The sequence below is a fragment of the Saccopteryx bilineata genome, chromosome 4 (assembly GCF_036850765.1).
Source record: "Saccopteryx bilineata isolate mSacBil1 chromosome 4, mSacBil1_pri_phased_curated, whole genome shotgun sequence".
Lineage (NCBI taxonomy): Eukaryota > Metazoa > Chordata > Mammalia > Chiroptera > Emballonuridae > Saccopteryx > Saccopteryx bilineata.
In genome coordinates this window covers 273411321-273436059 of record NC_089493.1, presented here as the reverse complement: position 1 = coordinate 273436059, position 24739 = coordinate 273411321, and the positions used below count along the sequence as shown (strand labels likewise).

Here is a 24739-nt window from a genome sequence, read left to right as displayed (position 1 = left end):
AGGCATAGTCAACCTTTTTATACCTACCGCCCACTTTTGTATCTCTGCTAGTAGTAACATTTTCTAACCGCCCACCGGTTCCACAGTAACGGTGATTTATACAGTAGGGAAGTAACTTGACTTTATAAAATTTATAAAGCAGAGTTACAGCAAGTTAAAGCATACAATAATAATTACTTACCAAGTACTTTATGTTGGGTTTTCGCTAAGTTTGGCAGAATAAATCTTTACAACACAACTTACTATAGTTAAATCTATCTTATTATTTATAACTTTGGTTGCTCCGCTACCACCCACCATGAAAGCTGGAACACCCACTAGTGGGCGGTAGGGACCAGGTTTGACTACCACTGCTTTACAGTTTACAAAATGATTCATTGTACATGATCTAGCTGAATATTGTTTAAACAACCCAATTAGATGAATACTGTTATTATGTCAGTTTTTCAGATAGAGAAATTGAGGCTTTTAGAGGTTAAGTAAATTCCCCAAGGCCACATTATTTGCAAGCAGTAATAATAGGATTTTGTTCCAGGCAGTTTGACTCTGTAACCCTTAATCACTTTATCATACTGACTCTCTCATTGTGGTGAGTCTGAAACTCTCCAGCCTTAACACTATTCCTTCCATAGGCCCCTTTGAAACCTGTTTTTGTAATGTAATTGTTAAAAATACAAACTGTCTTCTAAATTCAGCTTTCACCTTATAGCCAAAGTAATTTATTTTAGCGATTGCACTTAGAGAAGACAGTATTTTCACCACTGGGCTGACGAGGTCCCAATGATCAGGGCTGCTTTCATGATAATATCCTTGCTGTCATGGGAGAAGCTATATACCAATGGAATGTAATCTGTTCCATTTCATTAAAAGTCATGTTTGAATTTGGTTTAAAATGGATATTTTAAATATACAACAGAGCTGGGTTTTTATAGATTCATAGTATACTTGAGATATGGGGAAAAAATCTTAGGGTGTGTACACCACTCTTGCTGATGAGGATGCATGATCAGTGCACACTAATGCCACCTGAAGGATGGTGTCTCTATTGCAGGCATAGCGACTGGAAAGGCAAGTCACTTCCTCTGGGCTGCATGTGTACAAAAAGGATCTAGATTTCAGTAGTTATCACACCTGGTCTCAGTCAAATCCCCATTTCAAATGGGGTTATGAGATGACATCATTTAGCTGCCTCATTTGAAGAGATTTATGATTATTTATTTTTCCTCTTGAACTAATATCCTAGTTCTGGATACGATCTGTCCTCATAAGGTCTTATCTTATTAATAGTATCCAGGGTGCAGAAAAAGATCGGGTCATTTGTGTCAAACAAACACAGATGCCCCATTGAAGAAAAGGGGACAGGAGAGGGTCACACCATACCTGAACCTTGGCTCACATCTGTCTGAAGAAGTTGCTTGGCTCGAATGACATCAACATTTAGTCTCCCAGCACTTGGGAGGTAATTCAGTGACAGAAGCAGCTCCCCCAGCTCCACTTCATTCTGCAAAGAAAGGAAATAGTCAGGAAGTTGCCTTTTTTTATTTTGTTTTACATCTACCATGCAGGAAATTGGCCCCCAAAGCTTACAGCTGAGCTTCTATAGGTGGGTCAGTTGATAATGGATACCTCTTTCTTTGATTTCTTTTATCCTCTAAACCCAATTATTTTTTTCTATCTCAGTAAGTTTCTTCTGCTCTAAGATCTCAAGAGCAACAAAAATAGTGAACAAAAACGACAATAATGATAATAAATAAATGCTACATGTCAATCAAGGATTGTGCTACAAAAATGCTTTACATATAATAACTGGTTCAGTCCTCATAATGAGTCAGTGAGGTATGAGTATTACTCCCATTTAATATATCAGGACACTGAGGCTCAGAGGGGTTAAAGACTTGTCCTGGGCCAGATAGGTAGAAAGTGGTAGAGCTGGCATTTGGATGCAGGGAGACTGATTCCAGATACTCTGACCACTATGGTTAATCATTTGGATTTCTAAAATAAATAACTGAGCGTTTGCCTTACAAAGAACATTACCCTCACTCATGTGCATTCATGCTTTTGTGAGTTTGCTGGTTAAGTGGGAAAGACAATGCTGGCTTCCCCTTTAGGCAGAACAGTTGTGCTTGCCAGGCTGCCTAGAAGCAGGGTACACCCCTCCACTTCAAATAAAAAAGCTGAGAAAATTTTTTTTTTCCACAAGAATGGGATACTTGGTACTTCAGAAATAATACTGATGAAATCATTGTGGGAAACTTAGACCATTACTATGGTTTACAGTTGACAATTAATATCTTTTTTGTGTGTGTGACAGAGACAGAGAGTCAGAGAGAGGGACAGATAGGGACAGACAGGCAGAGAGAGAGATGAAAAGCATCAATTCTTCATTGCGGCACTTTAGCTGTTCATTGACTGCTTTCTCATATGTGCCTTGACGGGGGGGGGGGGGCTACAGCAGACTGAGTAACCCCTTGCTCAAGCTAGAGACCTTGGGCTCAAGCTGGTGAGCCTTGCTCAAACCAGTTGAGCCTGCGCTCAATCTGGCGACCTCAGGGTTTCGAACCTGGGTCCTCCGAGTCCCAGTCCAACAGTCTATCCACTGCGCCACTGCCTGGTCAGGCAAGAATGAGAAGCTCCACAATTTTCCGGGCTTGAGGTATTAAGGTCATATCTTTTTTTCCTCCCATTTTTATTTGTTTTTTTAGTTGACTTTATTGGGATGACACTGATTAATAAAATTATGTAGGTTTATGGTATATAATTCTGTAATAAATCATCTGCATATTGTACTGGGTGTTTCATCACTTCAAGTCAAGTTATCATGGTCATTTCTTAACCCAGCCCTGGAGAAAGTGGAGGGTTCTTTCTCTGTCCCAGATGTGTGACACATGTGAACAACAGCATGCACATGGTACCAAAAACTGCAGGTCTAAACAGCCTGAGGGCAACACTGTTCCTAGAGGGCTCCCAAAGCCAGTGTCTTTTAGCCCCTCTTCCCTAGAAGATGCTATATTTAAAAGCTGACCAGCAGGCAGCTGGAAAGAAACTTAGGGCATGAGAACAGAAAGCAGGGTCATCTACACCAGTAGCTCCCCAGCCCAACCCCTCCCCTGAAAGATCATGGACTTGATGGCGATCTTTGTGACACCCATGAAATATTAGCATATTAAACATACATCTAGGGGGGACAATTTTACTACCCCATCCCCATCTCCAAAGACATTTGGCCATGTAGAGACACTTTTGGTTGTCACAACTGGGGAGAGAGTTGCTACTGACATCAAGTGGGTGGATGCCAGGAATGCTACTCAACATCCTACAAAGTGTAGGACACCTCCCACCCCAAACACAGAAAGATCTGGCCCAAAAGGTCAATAGCACTGAGATTGAAAAATCCTAACTAAACCTGTGAACCTTGGGCTGATTCACACTCTTCTCTTACAAATGATTCTAGCCTGAACAAGTGTTAATAGCAAAAACAAAGACTGACTTTTCTCTGGACCGGAAAAGGCCAAAGCACCACAAAGATCAGCTACGATTTCCATCCTTGTCTTTCCTCCTTAGGGCTTCCTTTGCTGCAAGCAGAAGCCCAATCACCAGACACAAAGCTCTTCCCAAGAAGAAGGCTCAGCTGCCTCGTGGAGAATGGACTGCTTATTCTGGGAGGATCTCCAACTCTTTGAACAAAGTCTTTCTTTCCTATTCAAATTTAGCCAGATAAGGTTATCTTGTCAGACCTGGAATAATGTGGTCCAATACTCTGTCTATAAAGGAAAACCAAACCAGCCATTCTCCCACTTCCCTGCTTGATACCTTCCATCCCTCTTAGAATGAAATCCAAAATCCTTAGCCTCGTCTGCAATAGGACTGGTCAACTCTGGCACTAGTGCCACTGTTGGCTGGATCATCCTGTGTTAGGGGGTCACCCTGCACATTGTAGGATGCCAAAAGCCTAATACTCCCCAAATGTGACAATCCAAAGTGTCTCTAGACATCACTAAACATCTCCTGAGGGAAACATTTCCCAGTTGAGAACTATGGTTCTATCAGGATCTACATAATTCGGCCCTGCCTACATCTCAGACCGTATCCAGCAGCCACATCTGTCTTCTTTCTATTCCTTGAAAACACAAGCTATTCCGTTCGTGTCCCTCCCCCCCATCGGGCTTGCACCTGCTGTGCCCTCAGCTTGGGAATCTCAACTGAAACGCCACCTCTCCATCAAAGGTTTCCACCAGCACCCAATGGAAGACAGTTTCCTGGCTCCATTGCTTTCCATCACATCACCTTGTTTTATTTTTTTGGTGGCACTCTGTCCTTATTCGATATTTTTTTCATTCTCTCAGAAGGCAAGGACAGTGCCCATCCTTCCACCATTATACTGAAAGCACCTAAACTTCAACGGATGGCGTGACAGCAACCTGTGCAGCCTCAACATGGCAGCTCTGCTGCCACATCACGGGCTGAGAGAGGTCATTGGCACGATGACGTCTGTCACCTGGCCTCGCCAACCTCAAGAGAACGGAAGCTGAGGTGGGAGAAGGAACTGGGTTCTGGGTGCCACTTCTACTTTTTTTTTCCTTCTCAAGGCAATGTCACAAATAAACAGGCGTTGTTTCCTTTTTAAGATCCTGGTGAGCTTAATTTGGTTGAACCACGCGGGGTAGCTTGGGAGAACCGAAATAGACTGTAAATTACTCAAATAAATCCAGAAAGCACCCTGCAAGCTCCCAGCAGCCGGCTTGCGCAAATGCTCCACTCTCTTCCCAGACAAAATTTCTCTCTCCCTGCAGCCTCTGAACATAGCTAAGTTCTAATCGATAAAATGGAAATCAAAGAAAATCATTTGGGACAAAAGGCACTTTCTGGGGAAAACAACACCCCGGCTCTCCTCCTGCCATCCTCCCTTTGAAGTGTTTCTAAAGGGCACCCTTGCTCTCTCACCTAGCAGAAGCTTTCAGATGTGTGCACGCTACTTTTACAGGGTCCGAACGCAGCTGCTCTGAGCTCCCCTGCCTTTGTTCTCATGGGTTGGGAGAAACAGTTTGTCTCTTCATTTACTGCTCAGGCAACATTAAAAGAGGAATCCATTTTTAAAAAGCAAAATCCAGCCACAATCCCAGCACTTTACACATTTTATCAAATGCTTTCTTTTCTCCAGCCCACTGCCTTTCAGGTTCTTTTTTAGTCTTTGTCAATATATCAAAACCATATTTGCATACTTGCATTAACAGCACAGGCGAATTCTGAAATCTCCCCACCGTCTTTAAATTTAAATAGACACAAATTTTCCATGTTACTACCTAGACAAGTAAAGGATCTTTTCTAAGAGAGAGATACAGACAGACAGGAAGGGACGGAGATGAGAAGCATCAACTTGTAGTTGTGGCACTCTGCGTTGTTCATTGATTGCTTCTCACATTAACTGAGGGGCTCCAGCCGAGTCAGTGACCCCTTGCTCAAGCCAGCAACCTTGGGCTCAAGCCAGTGACCTGGGCTTCCTGTGAGCTCAAGCCAGCAACCATAAGGTCATGTCTATGATCCCACGCTCAAGCCGGATGATTCTGCGCTTAAGCCGGTGACCTTGGGGTTTTAAATCTGGGACCTCAGCATTCCAGGTCGATGCTCTATCCACTGCACCACCACTGACTGGTCAGGCTAAAGTATCATTTTTACTATGCATTTCCTGTTTGGCATGGAGATGCTGACTTTCTGATTTGTGGTGTGAGTTCACCGTCCTCCTCCATATGCCTCCATGGTGTGGCTACAGCATACATATTGCACTGGTTGCTGTCATCTGTTCCCATCAGGCTTTCTAGTTGTTCCTGTCCACTGGATATCTGCCTGTGGATTTAGCTTGTATTTCCCTGACTGCTTAAAAGGCTGAACACCTTTTCATGCCTATCAGCTCTCGTGCTTTCTCTTCTTTGAAAACCCTATTGGATTCATATTGCCCATTTTTTTTCAATCGGGTATTTGTCTTTCTCTTATTAATTTATAAAAGGGCATTTAAGTATTATGGATACTACTAAATTATTCACCAGTTATGTGTTGTTACAGGTCCCACCAAAACTGTGTGTTTCAGTCCCAATCCCCAGTATCTCAGAATGTGACCTTTTTTGAAAATAAGGTCTCTGCTGATATAGTCACTTAAGATGAGGCCACACTGGATGGAGTACGGGCCTCTAATCCAATATGACTGGTGTCCTCGTAAAAGGGGGAACTTGGACACAGACTTGCACATGGGGTAAGACCATGTGAAGACTGGACTTACGCTGCCACAGGCCAAGGAACTACCCAGAAGCAAACAGATCTTTCCAAGAACCTTCAGAGGGAGCGTGGCCCTGCCGACACCTGACCTCAGCCAGCCAGCCTCCAGAACTACGAGACAGTGAATTTCTGTTTAAGCTACTCAGTGTGTGGTGCTTTGTCACAACAGCCCTAGCAAACAAATATGCGTGTGTACAAACATATTAACCCCTTTTGTGGGTGGCCTTTTAATTTTTTTTTTATACCATATTTTCTGCTGAGCGGAATGCATAATTTCACTACAGAATGCATCTAACCTTTCCCTCTCTGGTTCACATGTTATGGCCTTTCTAGAAACGCTTTGTTACACTAAAGTCATAAAGGTATTCTCTCCTTTTTACCCTTCTCAGACTTAAAGTTTGGCCTTTTCAATGTAAGTCCTTGGACTGCCTGGACTTGATTTCGGTGTATGGTGTAAGATAAAGCTGTTTTCATTTTCAAGGTCGTGACCTTTTTTTCTCCTGTCTTTCTGCCCCACGACACAGTGACTTCATTGAGGGTGGTGGTCTTATTGCTTCCGTCCCTCTCCCCAGGTTCATAACACACCCCTGCTGACTGCTGGCCAAGAGAAACATTTGTCTATGGCCTTCGTAAAAAGCTACACCTTCCAGGGTAGAGGTGAGAGAGGCTTGATCTTTTGATGTCTGAGAGTTTATGTCTAGGACTCAATGGCCATCCAAATTACATCAACCTACTTCAGACCCACTCAAGCTTCTCGAAAGAGAGATTGATTCCGTCCTTGACTGGGGCTCCCATTGTGGCAGAGAAAGCTGTTTAGCAGAGCTTTCTCCGGAACATGCAGTGTTTCAGTCCAAACTAAAATGACAGGCATGTAGCCTTGCCTCCAGCTACCCGGTGCTCATAATGAAGGACCAAGAGCGGACAGATTATGTCAGGGTGAGTGTCCCCCCTCCGAGTAGCAGACAGTGGACCAGGGCGCTTACAGAGAAGCAGCTGGGAGAAGCTGTCAGCTAAGGGAGGGCTTTCGAGTCAGCAGGGTCCAGTCCCCAGACCCTTCTTCCACCTGCTCGTTCCATTTCTGCATAGGAAGCCCCGTCTCTTTCTGTGTCTCACCAACCCCTTCTCAATTTCAGATCCAGCCCAACTACCCAGTCACCAGGTAGTTCTTTTCTTTTCTTTTCTTTTTTTTTGTATTTTTCTGAAGCTGGAAACGGGGAGAGACAGTCAGACAGACTCCCGCATGCGCCCGACCGGGATCCACCCGGCACGCCCACCAGGGGCGACGCTCTGCCCACCCCGGGGGCGATGCTCTGCCCCTCCGGGGTGTCGCTCTGCCGCGACCAGAGCCACTCTAGCGCCTGGGGCAGAGGCCAAGGAGCCATCCCCAGTGCCCGGGCCATCTTTGCTCCAATGGAGCCTTGGCTGCGGGAAGGGAAGAGAGAGACGGAGAGGAAGGAGGAGGGGGGGTGGAGAAGCAAATGGGCACTTCTCCTATGTGCCCTGGCCGGGAATCAAACCCAGGTCCCCCGCATGCCAGGCCCGACGCTCTACCGCTGAGCCAACCGGCCAGGGCCACTAGGTATTTCTAGAGCACCTCTCACACATCAGGCACAGGGCTAGAATACATTAGATGCACAATAATGATCCATTCATTGGGTGACTGTACCAGGCACATAAGGCAAAGGAGTGAACAAGACAGGCAAGGGTAAAGCAGTGCCTAAGAGTAAACGTTGTTTAATTAATTATTATGCATCACTGATAATGGGGTGACTTAATCAGCACTGTGGTGGGTGCTGCACAACCTGACGTTCATAGATGCAGGAGTGAGAGTCAGAGGGCCAAGGGCCATACACACTGAACAACTGAAAAGGTCAATATGGATAAGTGAAGGGGCAAAAGGTGGGTAGACTGGGGGTGCAGGGGTGCAGGGGTACAGCGGCGCAGGGCTGAGGCTGGGGAAAAGACAGGTCTGCTCATGCCTTCTTGCCAGGTAAGGAGCTTGGACTTATCCTTAGGAACAGAGAGCCACAGAAGGCTTTAGACAGCGTCACCTAATTAGATTCATCTTTAAAAGATCCCTCTGGCTGCACCTCATTCCTCTTCTGATGATTCTAGATGTCTTTCATTCTTTTCTTTATGTTGTAACTGTTCACTTTCTGCAGCGCTCATAACAACCTCTTTTAGAGGCTATTTTATTTCTCACGTACTATAACCTCTGTGGGGAAGGCATCTTCTGTGTTCTCTCCCATCTCTCCTTTGTGCCCTAGTAACTGGAAGTGGCATGGTTGGTGAGGGTTGAACTGTGTCTCCTAACAAGATATGTTGAAGAAATAACCCCTGGTATCTACAAATGTGACCTTATTTAGAAATAAAGATTTTGCAGATGTAATCAAGTTAAGACGAGTTCATGCTGGAGTATGGCAGGCCCTAAATCCATCCTGACTGTGTCCTAATAAGAGGAGAGACAGAGAGAGACACAGTGAGGGAGAGGAAACACCGTGTGCCGACGGAGGCTGAGATGGAGGTGATGCATCTACAGGTCCAGGAACACCGTGAAAGGCTACAACACCAAAAGTTAGGAGAAAGACACGGAACAGAATCTCCTTCACAGTCTCCAGAAGGAACAGCCCTGCTGACACCTCGAATTTGGACTTCCAGCCTCCAGAACAGTGAGAGAGTAAATTCCCATGGTTTTAAGCCACCCAGTCAGTGGTGGTTTGTTATGGTGGCCCCAAGAAATACAGTGAAGATTAAGCAAAAGGACTGAGTCACAGACCATGTACAGGACCTGGGAAATAGTATTTTAAACAAGTGCCTCAGAGATACTGATAATATGGGTGTTTCAAGCTATGGAATCAGATCAGATCACTTAGAGATCTTTGATCTAGTCCACTAGAAATATCCACATGGATGCACCATGGTCACACTTAACACCCCATATCCCAAACTAAACTACTCATCACCCAACTCCCATCTCACCTGCTCCTCCCACATCACTGTCCATCATCCCCAACGAGCTAACCCATCAATGCAGCAAACTGAGCAAGATCCAGGAGGCCTCTTCCACCCTCTTCCCTCCTGTCACTTCTAACTCCTAAGCATCCTCAACTCTAAGCCCACCCCTGACATCAGTCCCTCTGGATACTTTGCCCCCTACAGTCAAAAGTCACCTGCTTCTGTTCTCACACACCTCAAACCAGTGGTTCTCAACAAGGTGACTGCACCCCCAGAGAACATTTGACTATATCTGCAGACATTTTCAGTTGTCCCCACGGGGGCAAGGGGTGCTCCTGGCATCTAGTGGATAGAGGCCAGAGGTGCTATTGAAGATCCTACGATCCTGAGTACAGCTCCTTCCAAAAGAGAGTGATCTGGTCCCAAGATGTCGCTAGTACTGAGAGTGAAAGATCTAACTCCTCTTGTCTAAATCCAACTCATGCACTGCCCCAGAAAGAGCAACCTAAAATGCAACTCTGACCAGGCTTCTCCCCTTTTTATCCATTAATGGTTCCTGGCCCCCCCATAAATGCTATCCATGAGTTTCTTTACCCCTCAGCTTCAGTTCCCCTCAATCTCATGTCATGCCATTCCTTGTATGGCCAAACTATGCGCCAGGCAAATGGAACACACCAGACCACTCCACTTCCCTCCCACTCCTGCCCCACACCCACTAGTAGGAACAGGCAATCCTCTAGTGTGCTCCCACAGGCCTCAGACTTACCTCTTAGATCTTAGAACAAATGCTACCCACAGGTTACTCATGCCACAAACAGAAGCACTATTCTGACCACAGCACTGGATGCAGAGTGGTCAATGGGATCTCCAGACACCCTATCCCAGGGAGGTGTCAGTATAGGGCAGTGGTTCTCAAACATGTTGAAGTCGGGGTGCATTTAAAATCCTACAAATAACTATAGGCACACTATCTACAAATTTCTGAGAAATATGTTATAAGTAAGTAAGTCAAATATTAAAGAAAAAAAATTTACAGTCCGAGCGTGCTTTTATGGTAATTAAACAAAATAAATATGACAAAAATTAAATTGATTCTGACATTAAAAAAAATTTTTGTTACATTTTTTTTTGACTTATGCTTTTTAGAATTCATAAAAAAGAAGGGTTAAAAAATAAAAAAGGACAAAAGAATTACACACACACACACATACACACACACATTCTTAGTAAGATTTAGTAAATTTGGCAGGTCCTGGTGCAAATGTGTTAGGTTTTTTCATTCTTGTGTTTATGAGAAACATGAGCCTGATGTGTCCTAGCGATTTCTTCAATGTTTGGGCATATATTTGAAACATAAACTCTCACTTCCTCGTCAATACATTGAGGAATTCCTCTCTTTTTACTCTTAATTGTGTTGAGTGCAGAAAATCCTCACCACACATATCATCTTAACTTTACACCAAACAAAGGATGGAAGAAACTTGTCTCCAGTCATTCTGGGGAACGTAGAGGGTAGTATAAACAATCCAGCACCACAGCTTAACAGCCTTTTGCAACCTAATCAGGCAAGTGAGGTGGGGGGTTGGGCAGACTGTCAGCTTAGAGCCAATTCCTCACACCTCTGTCCCTCCAAAATCTAAATTCCAAAAACCCAAAAAGGTTTTTGGTCCCCAACAGGCAGCACATATTTCTCCGGAATACCATAGGGAGCACCTGGAAATCTTCTAGGGCACACACTTTGAGAACCACTGGTATAGAGCATGACTTAGGACTTTGGATTCTGTGACCTTCTTTCTAAAATGTAAGCCTATCCTAGACTGATTCATGAGAAACCTCCTAACATGTCCACTAAGTAAATGAATAACCACAGCAGAAAATATTGACTGAGTACTTCTGTATCACACATGGTGAGCATATGGTATGCATTATCTCATTCAATTCTCAAAAGAACCCTTTGAGCCTGACCAGGTGGTGGCGCAGTGGATAGAGCGTTGAACTGGGATGCAGAGGACCTGGGTTTGAGACCCCGAGGTCGCCAGCTTGAGTGCAGGCTCATCTGGTTTGAGCAAAAAGCTCACCAGCTTGGAACCAAGCTCACTAGCTCAAGCAAGGGGTTACTCAGTCTTGCTGAAGGCCCACAGTCATGGCACACATGAGAAAGCAATCAATGAACAACTAAGGTGTTGCAACGAAAAACTGATGATTGATGCTTCTCATCTCTCCGTTCCTGCCTGTCTGTCCCTGTCTGTCCCTGTCTATCCCTCTCTCTGACTCTTTCTCTGTTCCTGAAAAAAAAGAACCCTTTGATACTGATGATGTCGATGATCATGTGGACAATGATGATGATGCTGATGTTGATGATGATGATGTTGCTGATGTTGATGATAATGATTAAGACGGTATTGATTATGATGTTGATGATAATGAGTACGATGATGTTGACGATGAGGTTAATGATGATGATGCTGATGGTGCTGCTGCTGATGGTGATGATGTTGTTGTTGATGTTAACGATGGTGTTGATGTTGCTAATGATTATCATGGTGTTAATGATTATGTTGATGATGATTGGATGGTGTTGATGATTAAGATGATGTTGGTGATAATAAGTATGATGATGTTGATGATGATTGTGATGATATTGACAATGAGGTTAATGATGGTGATTATGATGGTGTTGCAGTTGCTGATGATGTTGATGATGATGATGATGATACTGATGTTGGTGATTACGATGGTGTTGATAATGATTATGATGTGTTGATTATAGTGTTAATGATTATATTGATGATTATGATGGTGTTGATGATGATGTTAATGATGATGTGTTGATGGTGTGTATTGATGATGTAGATGATGGTGTTGATGTTGATGATGATCGTGTTGATAATGATGGTACTGATGTAGATGATGATGACAGTGATGATGTGGATGATGATGGTGATGATGATAATGTTGATGATAACCAATATTACTGAAACACACCACCTGTCAGGCACAGAATTCTGGGTATTTTCCTTTATTTTTCATTTAATCCTCACTTCTGGAAGAGGGACTATTATTATCCTCATTGTAAATGAGTAAATTGAGACACTGGAAGGTTAAGGTATATGCCGACATCAAACAGCAACCAGGTAGCAGAGCCAAGGGGTGATACAATAAGAAGTATATATTTGGTCTTTGTCTTCAGTTCCTGGCACATAGCTCCTAAAACTTTTGGAATCTCTGGCGTGATAAGAGTGTCCACTGTATACTAATGACATGGCTGGAGGTTTCTAGATAGCTTCAGGATGGTGGCTGGTCACCAGAAAGACTAAGGCATGAGCAGAAGGTTGGAACTCTCAGCCCCAACCTCCATCTTCTAGGGAGGAAAGAGGAGCTGGAGGCCGAGTTCAATCATCAATGGACAATGACTTAACTAATCATGCTTACATAATAAAGTTTCCGTAAAAATTCCTAAATAACAGGGCTCAGAGAGCTTCTGAATTAATGAACAAATAAAGATGCTGGGACTGGAATGAGCCTGAAGAGAGAAGGGGGGCTCTGCACTCATCCCCCCAATACCTCCCCTTATACATCTCTTCCATTTGGCTATTCCTTAGTTGTATCCTTTATAATAAACTAAGAGTACTAAGAAAAGTGTTTTGCTGAGGTCTATGAGCCATCCTGGCAAGTTACAGGACCTGAGGAAGAGGTCATGAGAACTCCTGATTCCAAGTACAGGCAACAACTGGCATCTGAATGGAGGCAGTCTTCTGGGACTGAGCCCTTTCCCCGTTGGTCTGAGCTAACTCCGGGCAGTGTTAGAATTGAAGTGAGTTGCAGGATACCAGGTTAGTGTCTGGAGGAGTGGAAATTTTGTTGGTGTGGAGAAAAATCCCATTCATTTGGTGTCAGAAATTTTATGAGTAAAAACAGTTTATAGGTATGAACTTAAGGAGGCTGACTCCAGTTTGTGCACTTTTTGCTACTATGTTATTTGGCTTTTATCCTCACTTTCCATTAGTGAAAACTGAGGCTTGGAGAAGTCAACTAACTTTCCTGTGGTCACACAGTGAGTGTCCCCTGTGACAATACTACCGTTCTGCCTAAGTGCTCAGTAAATATTTACTGAATGGATGATGGCTTAAGTGGTCAAGTCAGGATTTGAACTGGGGTCTGTATGGCTTCAAAGCCTACCCTGTTACCTAGTCCAGGGACTGGCATGTGGTAATAGTCTAATATATCAACTGATTAAAAAGAAAAGGGAGAAAAGCACAGGGCATCCCTTGTAGCTACTTACTTTTTTTCTATCCGTCGCCCTTAGAAGCCCTCCTTGTTATGAAAACCTGCACTTTCTGTCTATTTATAATCCCTGCCCCCTTCTTTTGGTATCAGAACCTCTTTAGAGTGGTTTGGGCAGGGCTAACCCTGGGCACTGGACCCTGCCTGGCTGGAGTACCCCTTCCTCTTTCTGGCCAGGTGATTGGCTCAGAAATAGCCATGTGACCAAGCCCGCTAATTAGAGTCCTCTCCCATGGAGGGTATGGGAGGCCAAATTCTAAGATGACCTCCAAAACTGGAGCCCTATGTACTCACTTACATTGAATAACAGCCCAAGGTCACACCACTGAAGTGGTTGGGCCCACTGTGGCTTGAGAATTATGGGACTGCAAGACCATGTTCTTGACCTCCACAGGCATCACTGTATACACATGCCAGGTTCTGTGCTTTGAGCCTTATGTGAACTAGCCCTCTGACTGCCCAGGAAAACCTTCTGAAGTAAGTACTACCATGATCAGTGGTGTGCTGGTCAATGCTGAACTCTCCCAGGAGCGGTGGGGGGGGGGCTCTGATTTGTAGCATTTGCCAGTTTCATACACAGTGGTGGATTTCAAGCTAGCAACATAAACTTAGCAGCTTAAAAAATACCAGAAAACTTAATGGGCTCAAGCTAGCTCTAGCACACAATCCCCAATTTTTTATTTATTTATTTATTTTTTACAGAGACAGAGAGAGAGTCAGAGAGAGGGATAGACAGGGACAGACAGACAGAAACAGAGAGAGATGAGAAGCATCAATCATCAGTTTTTCATTGTGACACCTTAGTTGTTCATTGATTGCTTTCTCATATGTGCCTTGACCGCGGGCCTTCAGCAGACCGAGTAACCCCTTGCTGGAGCCAGCGACCTTGGGTCCAAGCTGGTGAGCTTTGCTCAAACCAGATGAGCTCGCGCTCAAGCTGGCAACCTTGGGGTCTCGAACCTGGGTCCTCCACATCCCAGTCCAAAGCTCTATCCACTGTGCCACCGCCTGGTCAGGCCACAATCCCCAATTCATAGAGGAAGAAACCGAGGCTTAGAGATGATAAGCTAACTCTCCTAGGCCCACACCTCTAGAGAGTGGCAAAGCTGGGACTTGAACCGAGGTCCATATAACTCCAGGGTCTGTGCTCTTAGCCACAACAAATCCCTCCCCTTGGGTGGGGGGAAAGCTGTGTGGCACAGTGGCAAGACCTCCTGCCTGAAAGTCAGGTAGCCTAACACTAGTCTTATTTCTGTCACTGAAAGTTGTGTGGCCTTGGACAAGTCACTCAACCTCTCTGTGTTGCAGTTTTCTCCTCTATAAAATAGGGTTGGTCCAAACCATCTATGGTTCCCCTTCTAGTACCCGTTATCACTAAAAATCAAAAGCTCATGTTGAGGACCGAACGGTAAACTCCATTTCCATTTCAGGAGAAGGACAAGAAGGACCACATGACGAAAAGTTCTAGCTAATGCTGCCATTTCAGGTTCTGGCCTGAGCCCAGCCTGGGCTGCACAGTGTTGCCCAAACACTGCTATTCACCAGAATTTGGGGGGGGGAAAAAACACTTTAACGCAGAGCCAGAGGTGAGGATTCTGCCAAGAGGGCCAAGGCTGACAGCAGCTTAGGGCAAGTTAAAAAGAGAATCTCTCATTAAAAAGAAGCTGACGTTTAGCCCCGGCCAGGTGGCTTAGTTGGTTAGAGCATCATCCCAGTACACCAAGATTACAGGTTTAATTCCCAGTCTGGGCACATACAAGAATCAACCGATGAATGCGTAAATAAGTAGAACAACAAATCGATGTTTCTGTTTTGCTCGCTTGCTAAAATCAATCAATAAAAATAAATAAATAGCCTGACTGGGAAGTGGTGCAGTGGATAGAACATCGGACTGGGATGCAGAAGACCCAGGGTCGAGACCCTGAGGTCGCCAGCTTGAGCGAGGGCTCATCTGGTTTGAGCAAAAGCTCACCAGCTTGAGCCCAAGGTCACTGGCTCGAGCAAGGGGTTACTCGGTCTGCTGAAGGCCCGCAGTCAAGGCACGTATGAGAAAGCAATCAATGAACAACTAAGGTGTTGCAATGCGCAACGAAAAACTAATGATTGATGCTTCTCATTTCTCCGTTCCTGTCTGTCTGTCCCTGCCTATCCCTCTCTCTGACTCTCTCTCTGTCTTTGTAAAAATAAATAAATAAATAAATAAAAATAAAAAACTTGATGTTTGCCTTGACAAGGGCCTTACCTGTTATTGTATCAGAGGGTGAATGATCTCAAATACAAAACACAGCCAGGAAGGGTCACGGGCATGAGTCACTCCAGGCCGTGTCCAGGTACTAGGCCCAATTTAGCACTTAACTCTGGGCACTTAGAATCATCTACAATCTTTCCTTTCAAAAAAGTCCTAAACTCCTTCTATCTTAACCTGCTTGGGGTATGGCTATATGATCAAAGTAGCCTATATTGAAAGGCAAACAGAATTCTAATAAATCTTAATTGTGCCCAGATTTGCCTTCCTCTTTCTGGTGTCCTCCTTCCTCGGTTCCCTCCCCAGCCCCCGGCCTCCCCAAGTGGCCTCAGTGCCCAGTCACCACTTAGTGTATTATCACACACCGGCTGCTTTGTTCGTCTGACCCTGGTTTATCAAGAGGCGATGTTGTGAAGCACAGCGGGCGAGGGCACAGCCTCTGCAGCCAGACAGCCTGGATTCAAATCCCAGTTCTGTGGCCTTGCACGTGTTCCTTTATGCATGCCTCAGTTTCCCCATGGATAAAATGGGATAATGACAGTGAATACAACATCATCATCCTAACCATCACGCCTGTCACAGTCAGTGTTATGTAAGAGTCAGCTGTCGTTATTGTTTTCTTCACATACCCCCAACTCCCCAGGCAGTGAGCATTATTGTCCCTAATTTACAAGTAAGAAGTTGGACCCAAGTGCATGCAGCTGGTAAATGGTGAAGCTGGGATCTTAACCAGGTCAGTGTAACTCAAAAGCTAATACTTTATACGTAATGACATTTATTCAATTCAAAACCCATCTATCAAGTTCCTTGCCAAAGGCCCTGAGAATAAATAATGAAGAAAGCTGATAATACGGAGGGTCTGGCCAAGCCTTTAGCCGTGTGTTGACAAAATGCAGAGGCGAAGTTTTCCAGCTGAACCCAGCACTGGCTTGCCTGGGCCCAAAGCTGGGGACAGGGAGAGAGACCAGGAGCCAGCAACAACTCGGGCAGCCCTCTGGAATTTTTGGAGGGACAGTATTCACACCATCCTCATTCCCCGCCTTTGCAAGCAGAAGGGGAGGCACTGGCCGAGCGAACGGGCAGAAGTGGGGACTGACCCTGCCCACCAGGCAAAAGCAGACAGGGCAGGCTGCCAAGTCACCGACATAGATCAGATGCTTCTGCAGGAAGGGGAGATGGGAGCTTTTTTCTCGATGGCCATCAGCTGCGCCAGGGCTCTTGCTCATCTGCTTAGCACCTTCCTGACCCGGGGGCAGGAAAATGGAGAGAAGTGGCCAACAGAGAGGAGGGGGAGCAAGGCAGACCCTGCACGTGGAGCCTTCCCACCCGACCACGAGCTTCCTACTGCCAGCCCTGAGTCCCTGGCCAAAGCCTCCTGGCGGCATCTACAACCTGAGTCTGCTGAGAGCTGGTGCTAAACCCTCCGGCGCCCTCACCCCTCAGGCGGGCTACACTGAGTACCCTGGAGAATGCCCATCCAGCTGCCCACAGTGGTAGCTTGCCTGGTAACAGGTCTCTTTCCTCCCCCCCATCCTTTCTGGGCATCAGCCCCCCCCCCAATAAAATACTTGCCCTCAAATCTTGGCTTCACTTCCTAAGCCACAAGGCCCTGAATTCTAAGCACCAAGGTCTAACAGGCATTCCTCCAGACTGAGCAAACCTTGGATTAAAGCAAGTTTCCGACACATCAACACCCAGCGTTCTGGTGTGCAAATATCACTTTTGACTAAACACATTTTCTTCTTCTGGGCTCAAATCAAACATTTCTCCTCAGTGAGGAATCTGGCTTGGTAATAAAAGATACTATACCCCCATGTAACTCAGAATTATCCCCAAAGAACTGCAAAGAGCATTTAGCCTGAGTCTCCTTCCCCGAATGGCTCCATCAAACAACCCCAACGGTAGCCTCCGCTGGGCACTCGGCAGCCACCCGGCTCACTCAGCCAGCACAACGGCCCCCCAGGGAGTGGAGAGCCATCTTTCACACCCACCAGTCCTGCTCAAACAGCCAAACCCTTCCCTTCTGCCTTCCACCGGCCACCCGGTGTTTCTCAGAATGCGGCCCACAGTTCACCTGCATCAGCCTCTCCCAGCACATTCACCAAAGTGCAGATTCCCTCAAGACTTAGGAAATTGGAATCTGCGAAGCTGGGGTCTGGGAAGCCCCATGGTCACAGCTCCTGGGTCATCCTGATGCTTGTGAAAGCCACAGAACAAGAGACTGATAGAAGTCCAGTCTGTCTGATAGCCCGTTTACTGTGCCCCTGAAGATTGAGGTCAATGTTGAAGGGCTGGTCTGGGCGTCAAAGGCTCTGCCTTCAAAACTGTCTGCCAACCTGGTCACCGGTCCACCTGTACCTGACACTCGGGTCCAGGCCGTCCCACCTCACCGCTGGAAAACCGCAGCAAATGACTCCTAACTGGTGCCTCTCCTTCTTTCTCTCTTTCGTTCCCCAACAGTTTATTATGAACATTGTCAAATACAGGAAAGCTGCAAGAACTGTAAGGGAAGCCCTTTATATACATCACCAAGGTTCTACAATAAACAACTCATATTAATAATCCTAAAATATTTTTAAAATATGCTGTATTGGCTTTGTTGCATACCCAGTGATCTTTGAATACATTTCAAAGTAACTTGCAAACACAGTGTACTTACCCCTAAACATTTTCACAGGCATGTCATGAACCAGAGGTTAACATTTGTTCATGGCTTTTTTTTTTCAGATAAGATTTATATCCAATGAAATGTACAAACCTTAAGTGTACTAGATGAGTTTGACAAATGTGTACACCTGTATATCCCAAAGCTCTAGCAAGATGTAGAATAGTGCTATTAGTCCACAAATGTCCCTCTTGTCCCTTCCCAATCAATCCCCTTCCTCACTCCCCAGTCACAACCACTGTTCTGGTTTTTCTCACTATGGATTAGTTTCATCAATTCTCAAACTTCAGCCTGACCAGGCGGTGGTGCAGTGGATAGAATGTCGGACTGGGATGCAGAGGACCCAGGTTTGAAACCCCGAGGTCATCAGCTTGAACTCGGGCTCATCTGGCTTGAGTGCAGGGTCACTGGCTTAAGTGTGGGATCATAGACATGACCCTGTGGTCACTCACTTGAGCCCAAAGGTTGCTGGCTTGAGCCCAAGGTCGCTGGCTTGAGCCCAAGGTCGCTGGCTCAAGCAAGGGGTCACTTGCTCTGCTGAGCCCCCTGACCCCCATCAAGGCACATATGAGAGAAAGCAATCAATGAACAACTGAGGAGCCTCAACAAAGAACTGATGTTTCTCATCTCTTCTTTCTTATCTGTCTGTCCCTATCTGTCCCTCTCTCTGACTCTGTCTCTGTCAAAAAATAAATAAAAATTCTCAAACTTCATATAATTGCAATCACATATGTGTGCTCTCTTGGGGCTGGCTTCTATTAGCATAATGTTTGTGACATTCATCTATGCTGTTGTATGGATCAGTACTGTGTTCCTTCTCAGTGCCGAATAATGTTCCATTATAATGAGTAAACCATTGCGTGTTACCCTTTATCCTGTTGATGGGCACCTGGCAACTTCTAGTTTGGGGCTATTATGTGTAAAGTTGCTGGGAATATTCATGTACAAGTTTTTGTGCAGACATAACATTTTCATTTCTCTTAAACAAATACCTTTTTTAGATCATGGGGTAGATAAATGTTTAGTTTTACAAGAAACTATTAGAAGTTCTTATGTGGTTATACCGCATTATACTCCCACAGCATGGAGTCCCAGTTGCTCTGCATCCTCACCAACATTTGATATTGTCAGTCCTTGTAACTTTAGACACTCTGCGCGTTGAGTGTGTGGTGAAATCTCACTGGAGTTGTGACCTGCATTTCCCGGACGGCTAATGATGTTGGGCACCTTCCCATGTGTTTATGGACAATTTGTATGTGTCTTCATTTGGGAAGCCTCAGTTCAAAACTGATGCCCATTTTTAAATTGGGTGTGTCTTTTATTTTTGAGTTTTGGGAATTCTTTATATGTTTTAGATATAAATACCTTGTCTGTCAGTGTGTCCCTCAATGATTTCTCTCCAGGGCACCCCTCCTGCTCACAACTTTCCAGGGCTTCCCATCATACCTAGGAGTAAAATCCAAGTCTTTACCGCAGCCTCCAAGATCGACAGGAAGTAACCTTATATACCAATTCAACCTCATCTCCAACTGCCTTCCCCCTTAGTCACTCTACTCCAACTGTCAACAGGCCACGCCAGCTCCTGCCTCAGGGCCTTTGCACCTCCTATACTCCCGGTTTGGAATGCTCTTCCCCTAAATATCCTCCAGGCTTACTGCCTCATTCCACCCAGCTGTCTACTTAAATGTCATCTCCTCACCGATCTAAAGAGCTTCCTCACTCTCACCACCTAGCCAACCCTCTCCAGCCCCTTATCCTGCTTTATTTTTCCTCCTGGCATAGACAATGCTAACACAGCATTATTTGTTAATGCATTGTTTGCTGCATATCTCCCTCTACTAGAATGTAAGCTCCATGAGGGCAGGGAGCTTTGTTTTGTTTGCTGCAGAGAACCAGTCTAATGTCTTGGTTATGGGGCATCATTTTTTAAGCCAAAGAGCCTCAGTACTACCACTCAGTACGTGGACAAGTTATTTAGCTTCTCTGTCCAGTTGCCTCCTTTGTAAACGGGTCCTCAAGAGGATAAATGAGTTAGCACACGTATATCGTTTAGAACACTGCTTGGCTCATAGAAGATACTCACTAATGTATGACCGTGTTACATTAGTAATATGGCCTTGGGGCTACTAAGGATAAGCATTTAACAAATATTTACTGACTAAATAAATTACTATTTTTATATGTACCGTATTTTTATTGTATATTTACTGTGTTACAATATACTTATTATTATCCCCAATTAAAGGGACTTACACTTCTGGAAGCTACTCCCTCCAGAGAAGATTTTTGTGTCTCTACAGATGCAAGGGAGGGAGGCAGTGGGTACATGTCTCCATCTGACGTAAGCAAACCAAGGTCCGCGAGGGCACATGACTCCAGTCACAGGTGAACTAGTGAAGGTTCTGGCAAATGAATTCTGGTCCTTCCGAATGCTCTGTAAGGTTCCTGCCTGCCCACGGGGCATCTAATCTCTCGACCTCCCTTGCCCTTCCTTCCCAAATCCACGATCTCAATAGAACATGGGCTGCCTTCATCCTGGATATTTTTCTGGTTCGAAGAGAGTTAACTGAAGAAGTATCTATATACCCATGTTCACAGCAGCACTATTCACAATAAACAAAAGGTGGAAACAACCCTAGTGTCCATCAGTGGATGAACGAATGGACAAACAAAACGTGGTCCATACATACAAGGGGGTATTATTCAGCCTTCGAAAGGAAGGCAATCCTGCCACCTGCTACAAAATGCATGAACCTTGAGGACATTATACTAAGTGAAATAAGCCTGTTAATAAAAAGACAAATACTGTCTGATCCCACTTATATGAGGTACCTAGAGGTGTCAAATTCACAGAGACACAAAATAGAATGGTGGGTGCCAGGGGCTGGGGAGCTAGTGTTTAAGGGGGAAGGAGGTTCAGTTTTGCGAGAGGAAAGAAGTCCTGGAGATGGATGGTGGTGAAGGTTGTACAACAATGTGAATGTACTTAATGCCACTGAACTATACACTTAAACATTAGTAATATGGTAAATGTTATATGTATTTCACCATAATTATTAACCCTTTTTTACCCTGACCAGGTGGTGGCTCAGTGGATAGACTGTCGACCTGGGACTTTGAGGACCCAGGTTCATAACCCCAAGGTCGCTGGCTTGAGTGCGGGCTCATCTGGCTTGAGAGCAGGCTCACCAGCTTCCGTGTGGGGGTGCTGGCTTGAGCGTGGGATCACAGACATGACCCCATGGTTGCTGGCTTGAGCCCAAAGGTCACTGGCTTGGAGCCCAAGGTCACTGGCTTGAGCAAGGGGTCACTGGTTCGGCTATAGCCCCCTGGTCGAAGCACATATGAAAAAGTAATCGATGAACAACTAAAGGGGCTGCAACTACGAGTTGATGCTTCTCATCTCTCTCCCTTCCTATTGTCTGTCTGTCTCTCTTTCTCTCTCTCTCTTGCAAAAACAATAATAATTTATAAAAAGAGCTACACCTACATGGATCTCACCTCTAAACAGCCACAGCATCAATTCACTTCAGTCCACTTAGGTGAGCAGAGTCTCTCTTAGCAACAGTGTGATCTGACACCTACGTCAATCACACCACATGCTCCATATTTCTGTCTCTACTCCCATCATCTTTTAACCAAGCTTTATCAACGAGACCAAAAACTACACAGTAGCTCCATTAGCTGCTAATTTTTTGAATGCCAAGATCAAAGGCACAGTGTTCAAAGGCACAGGACGTCTGGGACATTCTACCATGAGCCAGAGGATGCCTATATGCGGGCGGGCCCTACCACGGGTTCTCCAAAGCAGAGAATTAGAAATAGACCCATAGAGTTCCTCTGACCCCGTGCACCACAAAGTCAGGCTGAAAACAGGAAAGTGCAGTCTGGCTTCCAGCCCGCTACCCAACTGCACCTTCCCCTCCCATTCAACTGACAACCAAGTGCCTGGTGAAGGCAGACGCTGGCCTCCAACCACAGTCAACAGCGGCCTCAGCGCACCGCGGGCTGGGGGGCCCTGTCTTCTGTCTCCACTGCCCGGTTACTGTGAAGGCAGAGGCTGGCCTCCAACCATGGTCAACAGCAGCCTCAGCGCACCGCGGGGTGGGGGCTCTGTCTTCTGTCTCCACTGCCCGGGTACTGTGAAGGCAGAGGCTGGCCTCCAACCATGGTCAACAGCGGCCTCAGCGCACCACGGGCTGGGGGGCTCTGTCTTCTGTCTCCACTGCCCGGTTACTGTGAAGGCAGCCGCTGGCCTCCAACCACGGTCAACAGCGGCCTCAGCGCATCGCGGGGTGGGGGGCTCTGTCTTCTGTCTCCACTGCCCGGTTACTGTGAAGGCAGCCGCTGGCCTCCAACCATGGTCAACAGCAGCCTCAGCGCACCGCGGGGTGGGGGCTCTGTCTTCTGTCTCCACTGCAGGGTTACTGTGAAGGCAGCCGCTGGCCTCCAACCACGGTCAACAGCGGCCTCAGCGCATCGCGGGCTGGGGGGCTCTGTCTTCTGTCTCCACTGCGGGGTTACTGTGTTTGATGTGCGTTTTTGTGCAGAACCAGTATCTCCTTTTCCACATAAAGAATGAAGAGCAAAGCAGTTCTTTGGATATCTGCTCTCATGCCCTCCATCCTTGGCTCTCCCCCCAAACTGTCTCTCCCTGAAAAGCCCTCTGGAGCCTTCAGGGACCAGCCCCGCTCTCACCCTGCCCGTCTGGCAGATCCTGCTGCTGCCCCCCAACCTCCCTTGTCCCATTCTCCCACCGCAGGATCCCTCACTCTACTCAGCACTGCCTCTGGTTGCATCATCTCTGTTGCGGGGCCCGTCCTGTGCTTTGCAGGATGCGTGGCGGCGTCCCTAGTCTCCCTCCACCCCCTAGCACCTCCTTCCCACCAAACCCAAAATGTCTCCCAGCACTGCCAACTGTCTGAGGCACCAAAGTGCCCCTGGCTCAGAACCACCGTTCACAGTAGAGAGCTTTAAGTAGCCCGTGCTGAAAGTCAGATGTCCAGTCTGGCTCACCACCTGTGACTGACTCTCCTGTCTGACGGAGGAACAACACAGCAGTGTACCCGGGGCCCTGGGGCCCCGTGTCCCCTCCCCAGCACTGATCAGGCTATGGCTGGGCCCTACCTGACACCATGCCCTCACCTGGCTGTCACCCTTTACCTAATCTGCTTCAGTCCCTTCCCTGAGGGTTTTCTCCTGCATCTTGTTTTGGTTGAATTGTAACCCCCCCCACACACACACACACACAAAAGATATATTGATATCCGAATGCCCAGTACTTCAGAATGTGACCGTATTTGGAAAAAGATGTGATTATTTAAGATGAGGTTATACTGGAGCAGGGTGGGCCCCTGTCCCAACAACACTTGGTGCCCTTATAAAAAGAGAAGAGACACAGACACACACAGAGAACACAGGCGACGACAGAGGAAGAGATCGCGGTGATGCAGCTTCAAGCCGAGAAACACCACGTTGTGCCAGCCACCACCAGAAGCCAGAGAGGGGCAGGAAGGACCCTCACAGGTGTCAGGGAGCAAGGCCCTGCCAACACCTTGATCCTCGACTCCTCGCCCCCGGACTATGAGACAATGAACTTCTGAGGTTCAAGCCGCCCAGACTGTTGTGCTTTGTCCCAGCAGCCCCAGGACACCAGTCCACACCCACACTCCCAGCGCCAGCTCTGCTTCCAGGAAACCCGACCACAGACAACTAACTGGCCCTCGCACGCCGGGAGCGTCAGTGCCAGAGCACGAGTTAGACGGGAGACGGGAGTCCTCCGGCCCTCGGTTTCCACAGGCCTTTCTTTGTGTGAGAAGGAAGGAAGGGAAGAGGGAAGGAAGGGAGGAAGATAAAAGGGAAAAAAGAAAGAAAGGAAGGGACAGAAGAAGACGAAGGGGTGAGAGGGGGAAGGAGGGAGAAGGAAAATAAGAAATTCACTTTGAGGAAGTCTTTCTTCCTTCCATCTTTCATTCACTCAACAACTATCCCTGCGCATACCACATGTCAGGCTCTGTTCTAGGTGTCGGGGAACAAAAGAAACAACATCCCTGCCCTTGTGGGGTTTACCTACGAGCATGGAAGACAGACCCTGACAGGTATGGTCTAAGGCAGGGGTCCCCAAACTACGGCTCATGGGCCACAATGCAGCCCCCTGAGGCCATTTATCCGGCCCCCGCCGCACTTCCGGAGGGGGCACCTCTTTCATTGGTGGTCAGTGAGAGGAGCATAGTTCCCACTGAAATATTGGTCAGTTTGTTGATTTAAATTTACTTGTTCTTTATTTTAAATATTGTATTTGTTCCCGTTTTGTTTTTTTT

At 46.3% G+C, this 24739-nt stretch overlaps 1 protein-coding gene across 6 annotated transcripts in view; it reads right to left on the bottom strand.

Moving 5' to 3' along the window:
- The window catches only part of SYT17 (synaptotagmin 17), an 87912-nt gene that overhangs the window by 44726 nt on the left and 18447 nt on the right, over nt 1-24739 (bottom strand). For all 6 annotated transcript variants that reach the window (XM_066274737.1, XM_066274739.1, XM_066274736.1 and 3 more), the window contains one exon: nt 1381-1501. In XM_066274737.1, coding sequence (XP_066130834.1) covers nt 1381-1501 — 121 coding nt within the window. The remainder of the gene's footprint in view (nt 1-1380; nt 1502-24739) is intronic.